Source organism: Salvelinus alpinus, chromosome 7 (assembly GCF_045679555.1).
Source record: "Salvelinus alpinus chromosome 7, SLU_Salpinus.1, whole genome shotgun sequence".
Classification (NCBI taxonomy): Eukaryota; Metazoa; Chordata; class Actinopteri; order Salmoniformes; family Salmonidae; genus Salvelinus; species Salvelinus alpinus.
Genome location: NC_092092.1, coordinates 56,696,001 through 56,710,336, shown reverse-complemented (window position 1 = coordinate 56,710,336; position 14,336 = coordinate 56,696,001). Strand labels below are relative to the sequence as shown.

The 14,336-nt window shown below is 39.0% G+C and overlaps 2 protein-coding genes across 2 annotated transcripts; both read left to right on the top strand.

Moving 5' to 3' along the window:
• Window positions 1–1,448: 1,448 nt before the first annotated feature.
• LOC139580227 (homeobox protein CDX-1-like) lies at window positions 1,449–5,066 on the top strand. The gene is made up of 3 exons (XM_071408789.1): window positions 1,449–2,066; window positions 4,005–4,150; window positions 4,262–5,066. Exons 1-3 carry the CDS (start codon window positions 1,628–1,630, stop codon window positions 4,490–4,492), a joined length of 816 nt encoding a protein of 271 aa, XP_071264890.1. The 5' UTR covers window positions 1,449–1,627; the 3' UTR covers window positions 4,493–5,066.
• A 1,569-nt stretch (window positions 5,067–6,635) lies between these two features.
• Window positions 6,636–12,032, top strand: LOC139581276 (cysteine-rich hydrophobic domain-containing protein 1-like). The gene is made up of 6 exons (XM_071410853.1): window positions 6,636–6,839; window positions 7,739–7,793; window positions 8,901–9,056; window positions 9,413–9,469; window positions 10,002–10,061; window positions 10,248–12,032. The coding sequence occupies exons 1-6, from the start codon at window positions 6,697–6,699 to the stop codon at window positions 10,296–10,298; spliced, it is 522 nt and encodes a 173-aa protein (XP_071266954.1). The 5' UTR covers window positions 6,636–6,696; the 3' UTR covers window positions 10,299–12,032.
• Window positions 12,033–14,336: the final 2,304 nt, after the last annotated feature.

Genomic DNA, 14,336 nt, shown 5'->3' with positions numbered 1-14,336 from the left:
AAAGCACACTTGAGGACAAATATAGGGCAGCAGGGATGATGCAATAAATATATTGTTTTTTTAAGGTTAGGGAAATACATGAAATACATGTGTATGTGACAAATAAAATTTGATTTGATTTGAAATGTGCCACTTTTTAGGATGTCAATATAAATGAATGTAATGTGGCTGTTTGTAATTTTGTCTTGCCTTTTAATAATGATTTGTATTAATTTTTTATTTAACCGTTATTTAACTAGGCAAGTTACACGTGTTGTTGTTTTGTACCATCGAGGACCGCTTTGGAAACAAGACGTGTTTTAATTAAAACTTGGAAGTGATATCCTCTGGGTCCACATTGTATATTTTGTTGTATATGTCTGTTAGCCTAGTAGGCCAAGGTACATGTGTTATTAGTAGGCCTGGGACTAGGCATATGTTTGACAATTGAAATTCGATTTGTGTTGATTTGTTTTATGGTAGATATTGCAATTAATTTGAGATGTATTACGGAATCTCTTCTGCAAAAGAGGGATGGATAACAACCAAGATCATGCAAAATATAATGGCACGCACGGGAGCAAGACCACATTGTCGTTGAGTCATAGGTGATACTTCAGGTTCCTTTAAACCGGAATTAGCTGCGAAGTGCGACCTTGAAGTGATGAAGTGCGAATTAGAAGGAATGTGAATAGTTCGCCTTGCTGCAGGAGAAAATATCATCATACTTAGCTGTACCTCCTTTGTAAGTGAATAGCTTTAACAAATACGATCGGCCTCTGAAGGCGTAAAACGTGGCTGCGGACATGGGATACGTTGCGTGGGAGACGTTGCGTTCGCAAAGACATTCAACGAAAGGAGAGGAGTGTGACCATGCACGCTCTGACAGCGCTGTAAATGTTTAATGCTGTCTTTTATTATTCTCTGACACATAACACAATGAAAATAACACAATCAAGAAGCTGACATCCACAATTACACTTTATATCATTAGTAGCCTACAATTATAGTGTATTATAGCACAGTAATAGCCCTGTAGTAAAATTAGGCTCAGGCTATCACATCTTACTTTCTAAAGAATAATGTATGCAGCTTCAGAGTAGGCTTAAATAAATACAAATGTTGAAAATTGAACATATATTTCAAGCACACTTCAATTATACATAGGCCTAAGATATAGGTGTAAGGCCCAACGTGATCAGGAGCATATTCATTTAAGCATATTGTTTGTTGGTGAAGTTGCAGTTCAATTTTGCAATTATATTTTGATGCATGCCGCCAATATTTCAGAGTTGAAGTGCAGGGTTTGCTCTTTTTGGGGTGATAGGTTAAAAAAATGCGCTAGGGGACAGTGGGTTTGGCAGCATTATTGACTCTTCTTTTGAATGCAAATCGTCAGGGTTTGAAGACTCATCTGACGTCAGGAAGGAAGACCATAATATACCTTTAGCACCACCACCTTGTCAACAGCGCCACATTATGTGAGACAGTATCAAGTCAGGAACAAGTTCGCATTTCATTTCGGGGAGCACCATTGGACTATACACATCAGAACCATAGCAAGGGGATTGTTTTTTAGATTTACAGAAGGAGTTGCCCGGAAACTATGTCGACTTGAATGTCACTTTTGTAACTTTTTTTTCAAATCATGTATGTGGGATACCTCTTGGATAAAGAAGGCAGCATGTATCACCAAGGACCTGTAAGACGATCGGGAATCAACATCCCACCACAGAACTTTGTTTCCACGCCACAATATTCCGACTTTACTGGATACCATCATGTGCCAAACATGGATACTCATACACAGTCTTCGGGGGCTTGGGGAGCTCCTTATGTCGCACCGAGGGAGGACTGGGGCGCCTATAGTCTGGGGCCTCCAAACACTATTCCTACGCCCATGAACAACTCCTCACCGGGACAAGCTTCCTATTGCTCACCTGAATACAATCCCATGCACGCGCCAGGGTCAGCAGTATTGCAACCACCTCCAGATAATATTTCTGTTGCTCAACTTTCCCCGGATAGAGAAAGGCGCAATTCTTCTTACCAGTGGATGAGCAAAACGGTACAATCATCTTCTACGGGTGAGAAATGTCACAAGCAACTATATTGTGTCACGACATGCATGCCACTGTTAAAATGATTCGTGCAATGAGCACAGCCTCAACTCATGTCAAACTACATCTTCATATTTACCTAAGAAGAGCCGGACATTTTATGTTTTCTCTTGCATGGAAATGCATAATTGTGCTGGCTCATAAACGTGTGCAACAGGTAGTATTTAGAGAATGGATACAATATAAACATTAATTGCATAATTGAAGTGATAAATCTCACTGTTAAAACGAATAACCTCATGCATAACACGTAATGAGTACATTTGGGCACATTTTAGGTAATATTCGTAACGAATTGCTAACAATAGCTAATTCTCCTTTAATTTGTAATTGTTCGTGGTCTCAGAACGAATCATCTAATCACATTTTAAATGAGATGTCACCATAATTACACAGTTGCATGTGAAATGTTTGGAAATTGATAATTCAGTTTGGTGTTAGGCTTATTTTGAAACATGTAAGATGCAACTTCAAGGCACTAAATTGGAAATTGCACCAGACTCAAAACAGAAGAGAAAATAGGAAAATGATAGGCACTAGATCGAACGTATCAAATTAATTATGGGCAATGCAACTGTAAGCCTACCATCGCGATAATGGTCTGATAAAGTATGATATCAATTACAACAATCTTAGTTATTTTCTGATACAGGCCTATAGCCTTGTGGAGGAAACGATGAACGTGTCAAGAAAGGGTGCCAGGTGCTACTTGTAATGCTAATTTCTCTACTCCCGTCGACTAGATGCGAGGTCTACTTTTCTTGCTACATTGTCTCTGGTTTTGAGGGTTATCCGTCAAATTCAGGCGGCGACCCCTTTCAACACCTCGTTTTACTTTGATATGCACCAAAGTGTCTTCCTCGGCTCCCATTCTTCGAGAGTTATATTGCCGGAAAGGGTGGCGTTTTTCACAGCAAATAAATGTATTTGACGAATATATACAAAGCTTTATAACTGGGCAATAAACCACAACATTTCTTAATGTGTAAAAAAAAATAGAATTCATTAATTGTAGACTATATTTATCAATTAAGTCATAGTAACTTATGAGCCTCAATTAACTCGTAAATTTTGTTTTATAGCCTATTAACTTGTCAAATCCCCCCCACCCACATTTAAATATTCAGAAAATACCATCTTATAGCCTAGGTGTATTTTTCTTGTTAGGCAAGCCTATCAAATTTGTTATCAAGTGTTTCATTCTAGGAGGCTATCTCTGGCCCTGTAAAACTTACCAAGCATGACCTAGGCTATAACTATGAATATCAAAATGTTTCAATGTTGTTCAAAACGACTAATATTATTTTCTACCTGAAAAGGTGCTGACGTGTTTATGGTTTATCTACAAGAGCAACCTGATCCAAGCTAGAGAAATGTCTGCCTTGTAACTCCTTTATGTGTCGTGTGTTGCCTCTTAACACATCAATGGAGTTTAGGTAAAATCTCTGAGACTCTTTGTTCTGCAGTTTGTTCAAAAAGTGACATCAAAAGAAGATCAGTGGCTCGATTAGCATAGCTACCAACAAAGCAACACAATCTAGATTAACACGATAGCCACCACTTCAGTTGAAAGCGCCTAAAGACGTGTCATACATATTTAGAGAGTTATTAGATAAACGAAGTATAAAGTTTAATAGGCGTTTTGATAAGTAGCCTGTTGATTATCCTACCTCTCTAGTATTACTTGCTATAAATACTAAAAATTACATATTTAAAGGGGAATTTAAAACAATAATTAACTTTAGAGTTTAAATAGCTAATTGCCCCTGTATTTATCAATAATTTGAATGCCCTGAAATTGCATCGTTGGTTTGCATCATTTTCGTTGTTCAGTGTGACGGCTATTTAAAAATTAGGCATACGAAGCATAGCCTATTGAATCCTCTGAATGTCTCACAATTTCAGGCAAAACAAGAACGAAGGAGAAATACAGAGTGGTTTACACCGATCACCAGAGACTGGAACTGGAGAAGGAATTCCATTTTAATCGTTACATCACTATCAGAAGAAAGTCAGAACTTGCGGGGAACCTTGGCCTTTCAGAACGACAGGTAAACCAATTAATTGATAGAGCATTAGGGCCCTAGACTTGACAAATCAAATGATAAATCAAATACGAAACGAATAACAATTTTGACAAGTTTTTCCTTTTACATTTACAGGTGAAGATCTGGTTTCAAAATCGCAGAGCCAAGGAGAGGAAATTAATCAAAAAGAAAATGGGATCTGATGGCAGTGGAGGATCAGTGCACAGTGACCCGGGTTCAGTGAGTCCTCTGCCCGTACCAGGCTCACTCAGTCCGTCGGATATTCACGGCTCTCTCTACCCACCCCCCGGAATGAACAACTTGCCATCTATTAGGAACATACAGCAAGTTACTGTCACTCAGTAGAATCGAATTTAGACCATCCAACATAACTGAGCACTCCAACACGCTGAAAGGACCGTTCCTCAAGACTTGGATTCCAATGGATTATTCAAACGTCCTGAAGAACATGTTGTGGATTAGGAGATTTCGAGAAACAAGATGATTTATAACTGCAACAAAATGCTGGAGGCTCTTGAAATATTGTTTTTATAGAATAGTTCTAATAATAATTCAAAAAAACATACAAAAATCAACATATGGTTCAGACATGTAATGCTTAAATTGTTTGTTTGTGTCTGAGTTATTGAGATATAAATATAATTTTCTGTAGACTATGTAATGAAGTGTATAAGTGTTTGTAAATAAAATAAAAAATCAGGTACATTTTATTTGAAGTTTATCTGGAATGAAAAGGGATATAATTAATTTGGAGCTTTTATAATAGCTTGACAAACTATGCATTTTCTGCTCCAATTTGATTGCAAAGCACACTTTCGTAACTTTTTTCTACAGGGGCAAGTGAATCAGGTTTTAAGTGAGATACGGGTAGAACGTTTGTTTGATGTTCAAAATGTAAATAAAATGTGCTTTAACGTTACCTTTTTCTACTTATTTCATTGACTGGAAAAGGATAGCTCACTTTGCAAAAAAACAGACTGAGTATGTATACTGTTTTCAAACAGACTTCATTGTTTATAGTTTTACCTACTCTTATTATTTGATACCTATAACCGCAAAAAAAATTGGTCAGTTTATCAACCTTCTATTTCGTTTCCAAACTATTAGGATGGGATTCTGTCAGCCCTGCATGTGTCAAAGGCAACATTTGATTGTTGGTGTGTAACATTAAATCGGAAGATATTGTCCAATAAATTGCACCAGAAAAAGTGCAATTGGCCCAAGCAACTTAATTTAGCCAAAGCAATATACATGCAATTTAGACAGTTACTTTTTGTAAAGGACTCTAGTGTCAAGTTTTTGATTTTTGTAGACTAGGCCTACTATGCTCGTCCAAGTACAGCAACTAACAACTGTCAAACTGTCTTCTCAATTCATGTTTACCTTTGAGCCATTATGATGTAATATAGACTATACCCACTGAGCACAGACGTCAGTTCTAGGTCTATTCCACGTTGGTTCAACATAATGTTATTGAAATGACATGGAAACAACGTTGATTCAACCATTGTGTGCTGGGTGTCTGGTCTATGGGCTGCGATGGGCTGCATAGTGTAGTATGGATAGATTACAATCATGAACCTGTAAAAAGGTTACCCAAGACTGTCATTAAACATTAACATCCTCATAAAATAGCCGAGGCCTATTCCAAAAACTTGCAAGAGATCTGTATAGAAGTGCTGCACAACCTCAACAAACCTGTTGGACAGAGGTCAATTTACTTGTCCACAAAGACAAATCCAGTATTTTATAAATTGGTAAGAAGGTGTTGGAGACACTTTAGCCTAGGCCAAAATGCAAAATGAGAATTTTTATAAACTAATTGTGGACTATTGTTGTATGGCACTTGGATGATGACTTGTATGCCCTAATCCTTTATCGAATATGGGTAAATTAACCCTCAATCAGATGATAAATCTGTAGGTCACATGGGCAATAATAGGTTTCCATGAAATGCTATAAACAAGTGAGTGTGTAGCCTACAGTTATAGTTGTGCAATTGTTAGCTAGTTTAGGAAGCCTATTTGATCGTATTCTTCCAAATAATAAGCTTATGTGATATGACATGATATCCCTCACTTTTGCACACAGATTTACAGAACTCAAACTGAGTGCTTCCGAGGATGTTTGTGGTCGTGTGATGCTTCGTTCAAACAACGAGGAACTGGGAAGTCGGAAATCTCCGACTTCAATGCGTTCATGACTACTGGGAACTCGAAAAAAAAACGAGCTTCGACTGGAAAAAAGTGTTTTAAACGGTCATCCAACTCTGAATTCCAATTCGGAAAGTCGGAGCTCTATAAAGATGCCCGAGTTTCCGACTTAGAGTTCAGAGTTGGATGACCGTTTAAGACAGTTTTTCCCCAGTCGAAGTTCGTTTTTTTCGAGTTCCCAGGAGTCATGAACGCATTGAAGTCGGAGATTTCTGACTTCCCAGTTCCTGAAGATCTCTGACTTCATGTTTTGAGCTAGTCCCCCCCGAGCTCCTAGTTGTCTTGAAAGCGCCTTGCATATCTTGTTGACGTCATGCTGCCAGTTAAGAAGACGTCATGAGCATCTTACTACCCAACATGGCGGACTTTGATACAATCTATGAGTTAGACGAAGAAGATGAACGTGTAGTGAGTGAAGAACACCTTGTTAGATATTGCTCAGAACCTCTGATTATGCGAGGGTCCGGGCACATCACCGTGTAAGCAATTCAAAGCTACTGTTAACGCTGTCATTATAATCCGTTACTAGCTAACGCTAGCCTGCTAACAACAATGCCTGCTGTGAAATACAACTTACTAGCTAGGCCGTGGCAATAACAGTCAGCTAGCTGTCTGGTCCTATCGTAGGACGTAACGTTAACTATTACATTTGCCTTAATTGACGAGGCTAGGGTTATCTATTGCGTACCTGCTATTCCCTGCTTTATAGTTTACTAGCTAGTTAGCTACCTAACGTTAGGTACACTGGGTTTCTGCAAATTAGCCTGAAATGAGAAAGCATCTGCTTTAACAAAAATGACAAGCCAGCAAACGAATATTAATTGCATGATATTCAATAAGTAGCTATAGCTAACCACTGTAGTGAATATTTTGCCAGCAGCTGGCTTATTCAAATGGTGGTGATGAATCAAGCATATTATTTCCAACAAGCTTGCTAGCTACCATCCATAGCCTAACATTCTGTTTACTGTTTTATAGTTCCCTGCTTACCAGCAATGGACACAACACCTATTACCTTGCCAAATGATGACATAATACTTATGTATAGTGTCCACAACTGCATTATGCATATGATGTATCCTTGTCATCCTATAGAATTGTCTCGACAGGGGAAGCTATTCACATAATGAAACAAATTACAGGTCATTCAGGACATTAATTTGTTTATTTCTGCTGTCTGTAGACATTGTAAAGTGTTAGGCACAAGGTCTACATTTTATAGGTATTTATTTATTGAGAGTACAAAGTGTCTAATTCCATCCCCATAAAAAAAGCATTGCTAGGTTTCCTTTGACAGCCCAGTCATAGTGAAGTACTTTATACATGTTCAATGGAAAGTTTTTAATTTCTTTACCATTTGTATTTCTCTTTTTGACAGGTTTGGATTGAGCAACAAATTTGACACTGAGTTTCCCTCAGTTCTCACGGGAAAGGTACAGTAGCCAAATTCTTCGTATGCACTTTACCTAAGCAATGTCTTGTGCTAGGCTTTCCAACGGATTTAAACTGGGCTGTGAATCAAGCAATTTAAGCTATTATGGTGGCTCTATTGTTCTATTTCCCCTTTGACAAATCAGACCATCCCTGAATTACCTCTTTCAAGTCTCTTGAGTGGCTTCTATCTGATGCTGATGCATTTCAAGCAACACACCACTGTGCGTCCAAAGCTGAAGTGAAGCTCTGTCAATGAGTAAGCTGTCTTTGGAGCCCAGTTGGTCGGGGGCCCAGTGTTCAGGAGGACACAGCTCCAGGTGATAAAATAATGAAATAAAGACTGTGCCATACACAAGAAAGGGCACCTTCCTGGGTCGGACACTGCAACACAAAAAGGCTGAAGGGGTAAGAGCAGGCTGAGGGAAGTGCAGGGCAATAAAAAGTCCCTCCAGTATTGTGACGTGATGGAAGAGGTCACAATTATGATGATTGAAGGGTGCAGATCAGTAGGCCCTTATTCTAAGGCCTTTCGCTCTTTGCAAAGAGACCTTTGCATCCTGTCATAAAATATTACGACCCCGGTTTTATGGCGTACAGACCCAGAGAGGAATGAGCATCCATTCATGTTGTTTGGACGGCCGCTGCCACAGGCACTAAGCTTATCTCACCCTTTAGTTCCTCTCTGCCGTGAATAGACAAGAGCTTGGTTACAGCCGTACTAGTGAGAGATCTCATCTGATCTCTGGAAAGCATCTCCAAGTATCTAGGCTACCTGTTTGTTTTCTAAGGCTCTTTGATTCTACAGACCACAGTACAGGTTTTTCTTGAAACAATTGGTGCCATTTTTCACTTCAGTCAGTACATTAGACTAGAGCAAAGGAATGGTTGTCGTTCTCCTACTTTCCTTTGAGGTTTGTTTTTGCTTACTGCTTCAGATGAAAACGATTTTAAGCGCAAAATAATTGAAAATAATGAAGAATCTGATTTGTCTCCGAGAGAGAATTGCCAATAATAAAATGAAAAGCTATATACATTACAACCACATTCTTTCCTCAGTCTGACTCTTCCTGTTCATTTCATCCTCCCTTCTCCCCCTTCTTTTCCAGGTGTCTCCAGAGGAGTTTAAAACCAGCATCAGCAGAGTGAACGCCTGCTTGAAGAAGACGTTGCCTGTCAATGTGAAGTGGCTTCTTTGCGGCTGCCTGTGCTGTTGCTGTACGGTGGGCTTCAGTCTGTGGCCCGTTATATGCCTCAACAAGAGAGTAAGTCTCAGTCTGCCCTCGTGTGATGTGTGCTACACAGTCCCACTCTCTCTAAATCAGCATGTCCACTTATTACTCATGGACTAGTTTAGCAATCAGCCGTATTGGTCTTAAGCAGGCAACCTGTGTGGAATTAGGGTCTGTGTGTAGAAATGATACGTTGCACTGCTGAAGGGTACATCACTGAAAGGTGGTGCCCCAACCCAGTGTTCTTGACAACAAAGTGGAAATTACGAGCTGGTAAAAGTAATACTGAGGTCATAATTTGTCATAATACTGAGGTTGTTGTCAATTATAAAAGAGTGTGAAGTCGAGGTTAATACTAGAAGATATTGCATGTGCTCTTTTCCCAACAGGCGAGAAGATCTATTCAGAAGTTGTTAGAATGGGAAAACAACCAATTATATCACAAGGTAAGAACAAATTGCATATTAGCACCTGTCTGAAAGACCAAGGTATGTCAGTTGTGAAGGGTTGAGTGATGTTAAAGTAGCAGGTTTCTGATGGATAATGGTCTTTAACTCATTATGTCAACTTTAACCCTTAAAACGAATTTCCCTCAAAGCTATTTTCATCTGACATAGTGGACAGAGGCTGACCAGACCTAAAGGTCAGCAGTAAAAGGCATGTTAATTTAGTTTTGTTTCGGAACAATGAGTGACAGCTAGTAACTGAGCAGAAGAATGAAGGAAGCTCTTCAGGGTGTCTGGCCACTACCTGACCCCAGCCAGACATGGTTTGAAGCGTTCCTAAATTCCCCTCACACTCAGATTTGCTAACCAGACTGTGTGTGTGTGTGTGTGTGTGTGTGTGTGTGTGTGTGTGTGTGTGTGTGTGTGTGTGTGTGTGTGTGTGTGTGTGTGTGTGTGTGTGTGTGTGTGTGTGTGTGTGTGTGTGTGTGTGTGTGTGTGTGTGTGTGTCCTCACTTTCACCTCTTCTCTTTAGCTGGGTCTGCACTGGAAGCTCAGCAAAAGGAAATGTGAAAGCAGCAATATGATGGAATACGTGAGTGTAACACATTTATGCTCCCTTAAAACAGAATATGATTCTTGCCAACTTATTGAGTATTAAAAACTCAAATCACAACAGAGTCAAAATATATGGGCATTAATGTGTTATAGAAGAGTGCCCACTGGAAATATTCAATGGTGAAAGAAAAGTGTTAAATGAAATGAACTTTTCCCTCCACAGGTAATTCTTATAGAATTCTTACCCAAATATCCTATATTCCGACCGGACTGAGCTGAGGAGGCTGTTGGGAGACCTGCAGTGTGGCCCTTGACTCCTATCCTTAGTGCCTTGTATAAATGTTGGAATGAGGGTCTGCACCTGTGTCTCGGTGTCCCTTACATCTCCCGGTACCTTGTACATTACAAATTGCAACACTGTCACTTTTCTTTAGAGCAGATTTTGCACATTTCCTGATGAAGTAGAAAAATGCTCTTTGTTGCACACTAATACTTTGCTTTTGTTACATATATGACAACAAGTGATTGAAAAAATAACACTGTTGAAAAGTGCATTTAGCCCAAAGAGCCATCATCAATTGAGTCCATGTATCATATCATTATTGCTTTGGGAAAACATGTGACACCTCCTAGAGCAGGGGTGTCAAACCTACGACCCGTGGGCCGGAGCACATTCAATCCGTGGGTGGTTTGAGTAAAAAACAACAACATTGTTGTAATTATAATTTTTGGGACATTTGAAATGAGGGAAAACTAATGGAAACTGTGTAGTAATGATAATAGACCTACATTTATAGTCTCTTCACTCTGTCCAGCTTTCTAACAGTCATTGAAACGAAAGCTAGACAGTCCGGGAGCATTGAAACTATTTTTAGCCAATTTTGATGGCAAGGAAATATAATACATTTTAAGTGCGACCCGCAGCCCGCGGGGCAAAATGAATTTGACACCCCTTTATCCTAGAGCATCCTTGCCTTATGTAAAACAAGCCATTTTATATATAAGACAGGAGACAAACATTTTGTAGCTCAGCAAGTTCAAATGCTGGTTATTAGGGTTACTTTCCTCAAATCAATTCGTCTCTGTGACAAAAAGTAGATGGGATGCTTGAATTTGCCAAACATACGATGTAAGTCCGCATCATGTTTTTTTTTTTTTCATTTCAGAAATGACCCTTTGTACAGGGAACTTTAAAAAGAAAACTGTAAATATGTTAGTATAAACTGTAGGCCTACAGTGGTATGCTGTTGTTTACATTGTTATTTAGATCTTTGATTTGTTTTGCCAAGATAATGCTATACCATAGTTTTGTTTATGAAAGATGTCTCTTTCCAGTTTATATGGACCTGTTTACTTAGTAAGCCATATCATTTACAATGTATGTGATGCCAGAGTTAGGATTGAAAATTGCACTTGAGTTTATCAAAATGTCAGGATTTCAGAGAATGATTTCAAACTGAGGTTTTTAATAATTTTACAATGATACTAGTGATGCATGTTATGTGATTTTGCCAACTAAAAAAAAAGTGTCATCCATTTCAATGTGAGATGGCTACTTGTCTTTATGATGTACTGTTGGAAACAGACTCCAACTTGGCACCTCCATGTCTCTTGTTTTTTGTCAAACTTTTTATTGCAGCGTTGTCTTTGTTCATTTTATAGTTTTTATTTTCCTATACTGTGTTTTGTCTTTCTGTTAGTTGTTATAAACCACGTGCAACCTACAGTACATTACATATTCAGATAAACGTTTCCTTTGTTATTCATTTTGTCCAGAGTTGTCTCCTTCACTTGTAGCTGAGAGTTTTGCTGCATTATAGTGCCTCTGGAATGGTAGATGAACCGCAGCCAGAGAAGTGGTGTGGTTGTGAAGACTGACATCTGCTCACTTGTATTGTGGAGAGCCCTGGCCCTCTTCCCACTATTGGCCCTGTTACAGAGTACTTGTAAATGTTTGTTATGACAACTCAATACCTATGGAAAGCTAAAATATATTGTTGATTTTGAATCTTTGAGTCTTCAAGTTTGTCCATCTGTCCAACTGAAAACCACAAGCTGACATTAACTGTTGACATGCTTACCTTACTGCCATATGGTGAATTACTCAGCATCATCTAAGTTATACAGATCATCTTAATTGACATGTGGTAATGTACTTTGGCCAGAGCCTGCTACTGATACCTGGCTATTTGTCATGTTTAACAAGGTGTTGAATCGTTAACTTAACAAGATGGCCTGTAATTACTTGACACATTTGTAAAACTCTGGAATACGATTACCATAAATAGCTAGCACTTTCACAACATGGAACTGTGGCCCCTAAGTTTGGGGCCAAAATCAAATACGTTGCTATATCACAATCCCCATACATACACTGGAGTGGTGGGCTTCACTGTAATGAGTAGTGTTGTTTTATAGACCCCTTTGTTCTTGGATTTATTGTCCCATTGGAGTTGGGATGTGGAAAGGTCTAAAGCAGGGGTACTCAACTCTTTCCCTATGAGGTCCGGAGCCTGCTGGTTTTCTGTTCTACCTGATAATTAATTGCACACACCTGGTGTCCCAGGTCTAAATCAGTCCCTGATTAGAGGGGAACAATAAAAAAATGCAGTGGAACTGACTTCCAGGTCCAGAGTTGAGTTTGAGGGGTCTAGAGGATCAAGGGAAGTTGCCTTTCTTCACTTCACCTACTGTATCTAATGGAGTACCACACTTTGGGTTGTGTGACCTCTAGTGCCCTTTCCAAAAGCCTAACATTACCATCAGAGATCATATACAACTAATTGGGGGGGATTTAGTTCAGGCAGTTTGTGACAATTCAGAGATATGGAGATGGGTGGCTGGTTCTCTTCCTCTGTCCTCCAGAGGGCAGACTGACACACTATGAGAGGAGATGAGCTATGAGTGTGTAGCAGTGCACCGCAGGTCTAACCCTTTTGTATTCATGTCACGTCTCGGCTAAATTGTCTCGTTGAATAAAATCTGACCCTTAAAGCTACATTTCCAAATTTCCTGATCGCAGTATGAGAAGAAGAAACAAGGACCAATATTCCCCCGCAAACATGATTTAAATGCTTTGAAAGTATCACATATCGAGTGTTGAAGTTAATTGAGTGTACTTGCAATCACATCATTATGTAACAAATGCATCACATTACTTATGGGAAATCTTCCCATTCTAAATCCTCTAACATGGCAGCATAATGCGTTTAAATCATTTTTACCATTATAATAACATTGTGCCACCAGTAGGAGTAGCAACACCAATGAACAAATGGTAATTCAGGATGTTCTTAAATGGAGGCCACAGATGCTCAAATCTAAGGTAATTAACCCTTTAAAAATAATTTACTAAAGTGATATGGTTAGTAATTTAGCTCACAATGTAATGTCCCTTCATTTAAATTGACTAACACCCAAGTGACACTGGATTTAGAGTCCTCAAATGTATGACATACTAAAAGGGTGTGATTAGCTAATAATTGTCTTTATAGACCCCTCCCCCGACTACAGTTAGCTACTGGAGGGAATGCTCAAGGTCCTTGTATATTTGTAATGAGTGACTTTCAAGGCGGTAACACCAATGACATAAAAAGACAGATATACTAGTAATTAAAACTATATATTAATAGCCTTATGTTTTTATTGATCTATACAATATTAAATACTTGCATTGTTTTATCATTGAAAAACAGTTCAATATAATCAAACTTATATAAATAACTAGAACTTTTTGTCATTTTAGTGTTCTTCATGGTTGAAAAGACAAAGGACGCAATAGCCCGAGATATACTCTTAAGGAGCCTACCGTTGCTCCTCAAGGACCTTATAGGTTATTTTCAGAGGTTGACTGGCTTTGGCAGCCAAAACTAAATCTGAACGTGACTCGATTACACACAGGTGTTCCGAGCATGCTAGTCCCTCTGTATTCTGTCCGTCTTCCGTAAACAAGCACTGTAACATGGAGATATGACAGTGTGTGAACACTAACCCTATAAAGGTGCGTATCAATAAAACATTTTTTTGTCGCTGATATTAAATTGTTCTTACGCTTTCAAAACCTGTACTGCAAGCGAATCGTGTTAATGTTCAGAATGAGCGTCAGGGCTTTTTTTTAACAACTCCCCCTACAGAACGCAACTTCGTCCAATGACTCTTATGTGTAATGTAATGGAACTGAGTCTCGATAAAGGGCTAAACACGCAAATGCCACCGCAATTCAAGAACAACCTTTTTGAATGATTGATAGCTAAGGGAAGAACTGTTTCTACCGGCGTCTCAGTATTCTAGCACAACAGCTGTTTCTCAACAT

Bases quoted from the DNA above. Each gene is read 5' to 3' on its own strand.
- LOC139580227 (XM_071408789.1), top strand. From the start codon at position 1,628: ATGTATGTGGGATACCTCTTGGATAAAGAAGGCAGCATGTATCACCAA. The intron at 2,067-4,004 runs GTGAGAAATGTC...TCACAATTTCAG, and splicing joins GGTACAATCATCTTCTACGG to GCAAAACAAGAACGAAGGAG. The intron at 4,151-4,261 runs GTAAACCAATTA...TTACATTTACAG, and splicing joins TTGGCCTTTCAGAACGACAG to GTGAAGATCTGGTTTCAAAA.
- LOC139581276 (XM_071410853.1), top strand. From the start codon at position 6,697: ATGAGCATCTTACTACCCAACATGGCGGACTTTGATACAATCTATGAG. The intron at 6,840-7,738 runs GTAAGCAATTCA...TCTTTTTGACAG, and splicing joins GGGTCCGGGCACATCACCGT to GTTTGGATTGAGCAACAAAT. The intron at 10,062-10,247 runs GTGAGTGTAACA...TTCCCTCCACAG, and splicing joins GCAGCAATATGATGGAATAC to GTAATTCTTATAGAATTCTT.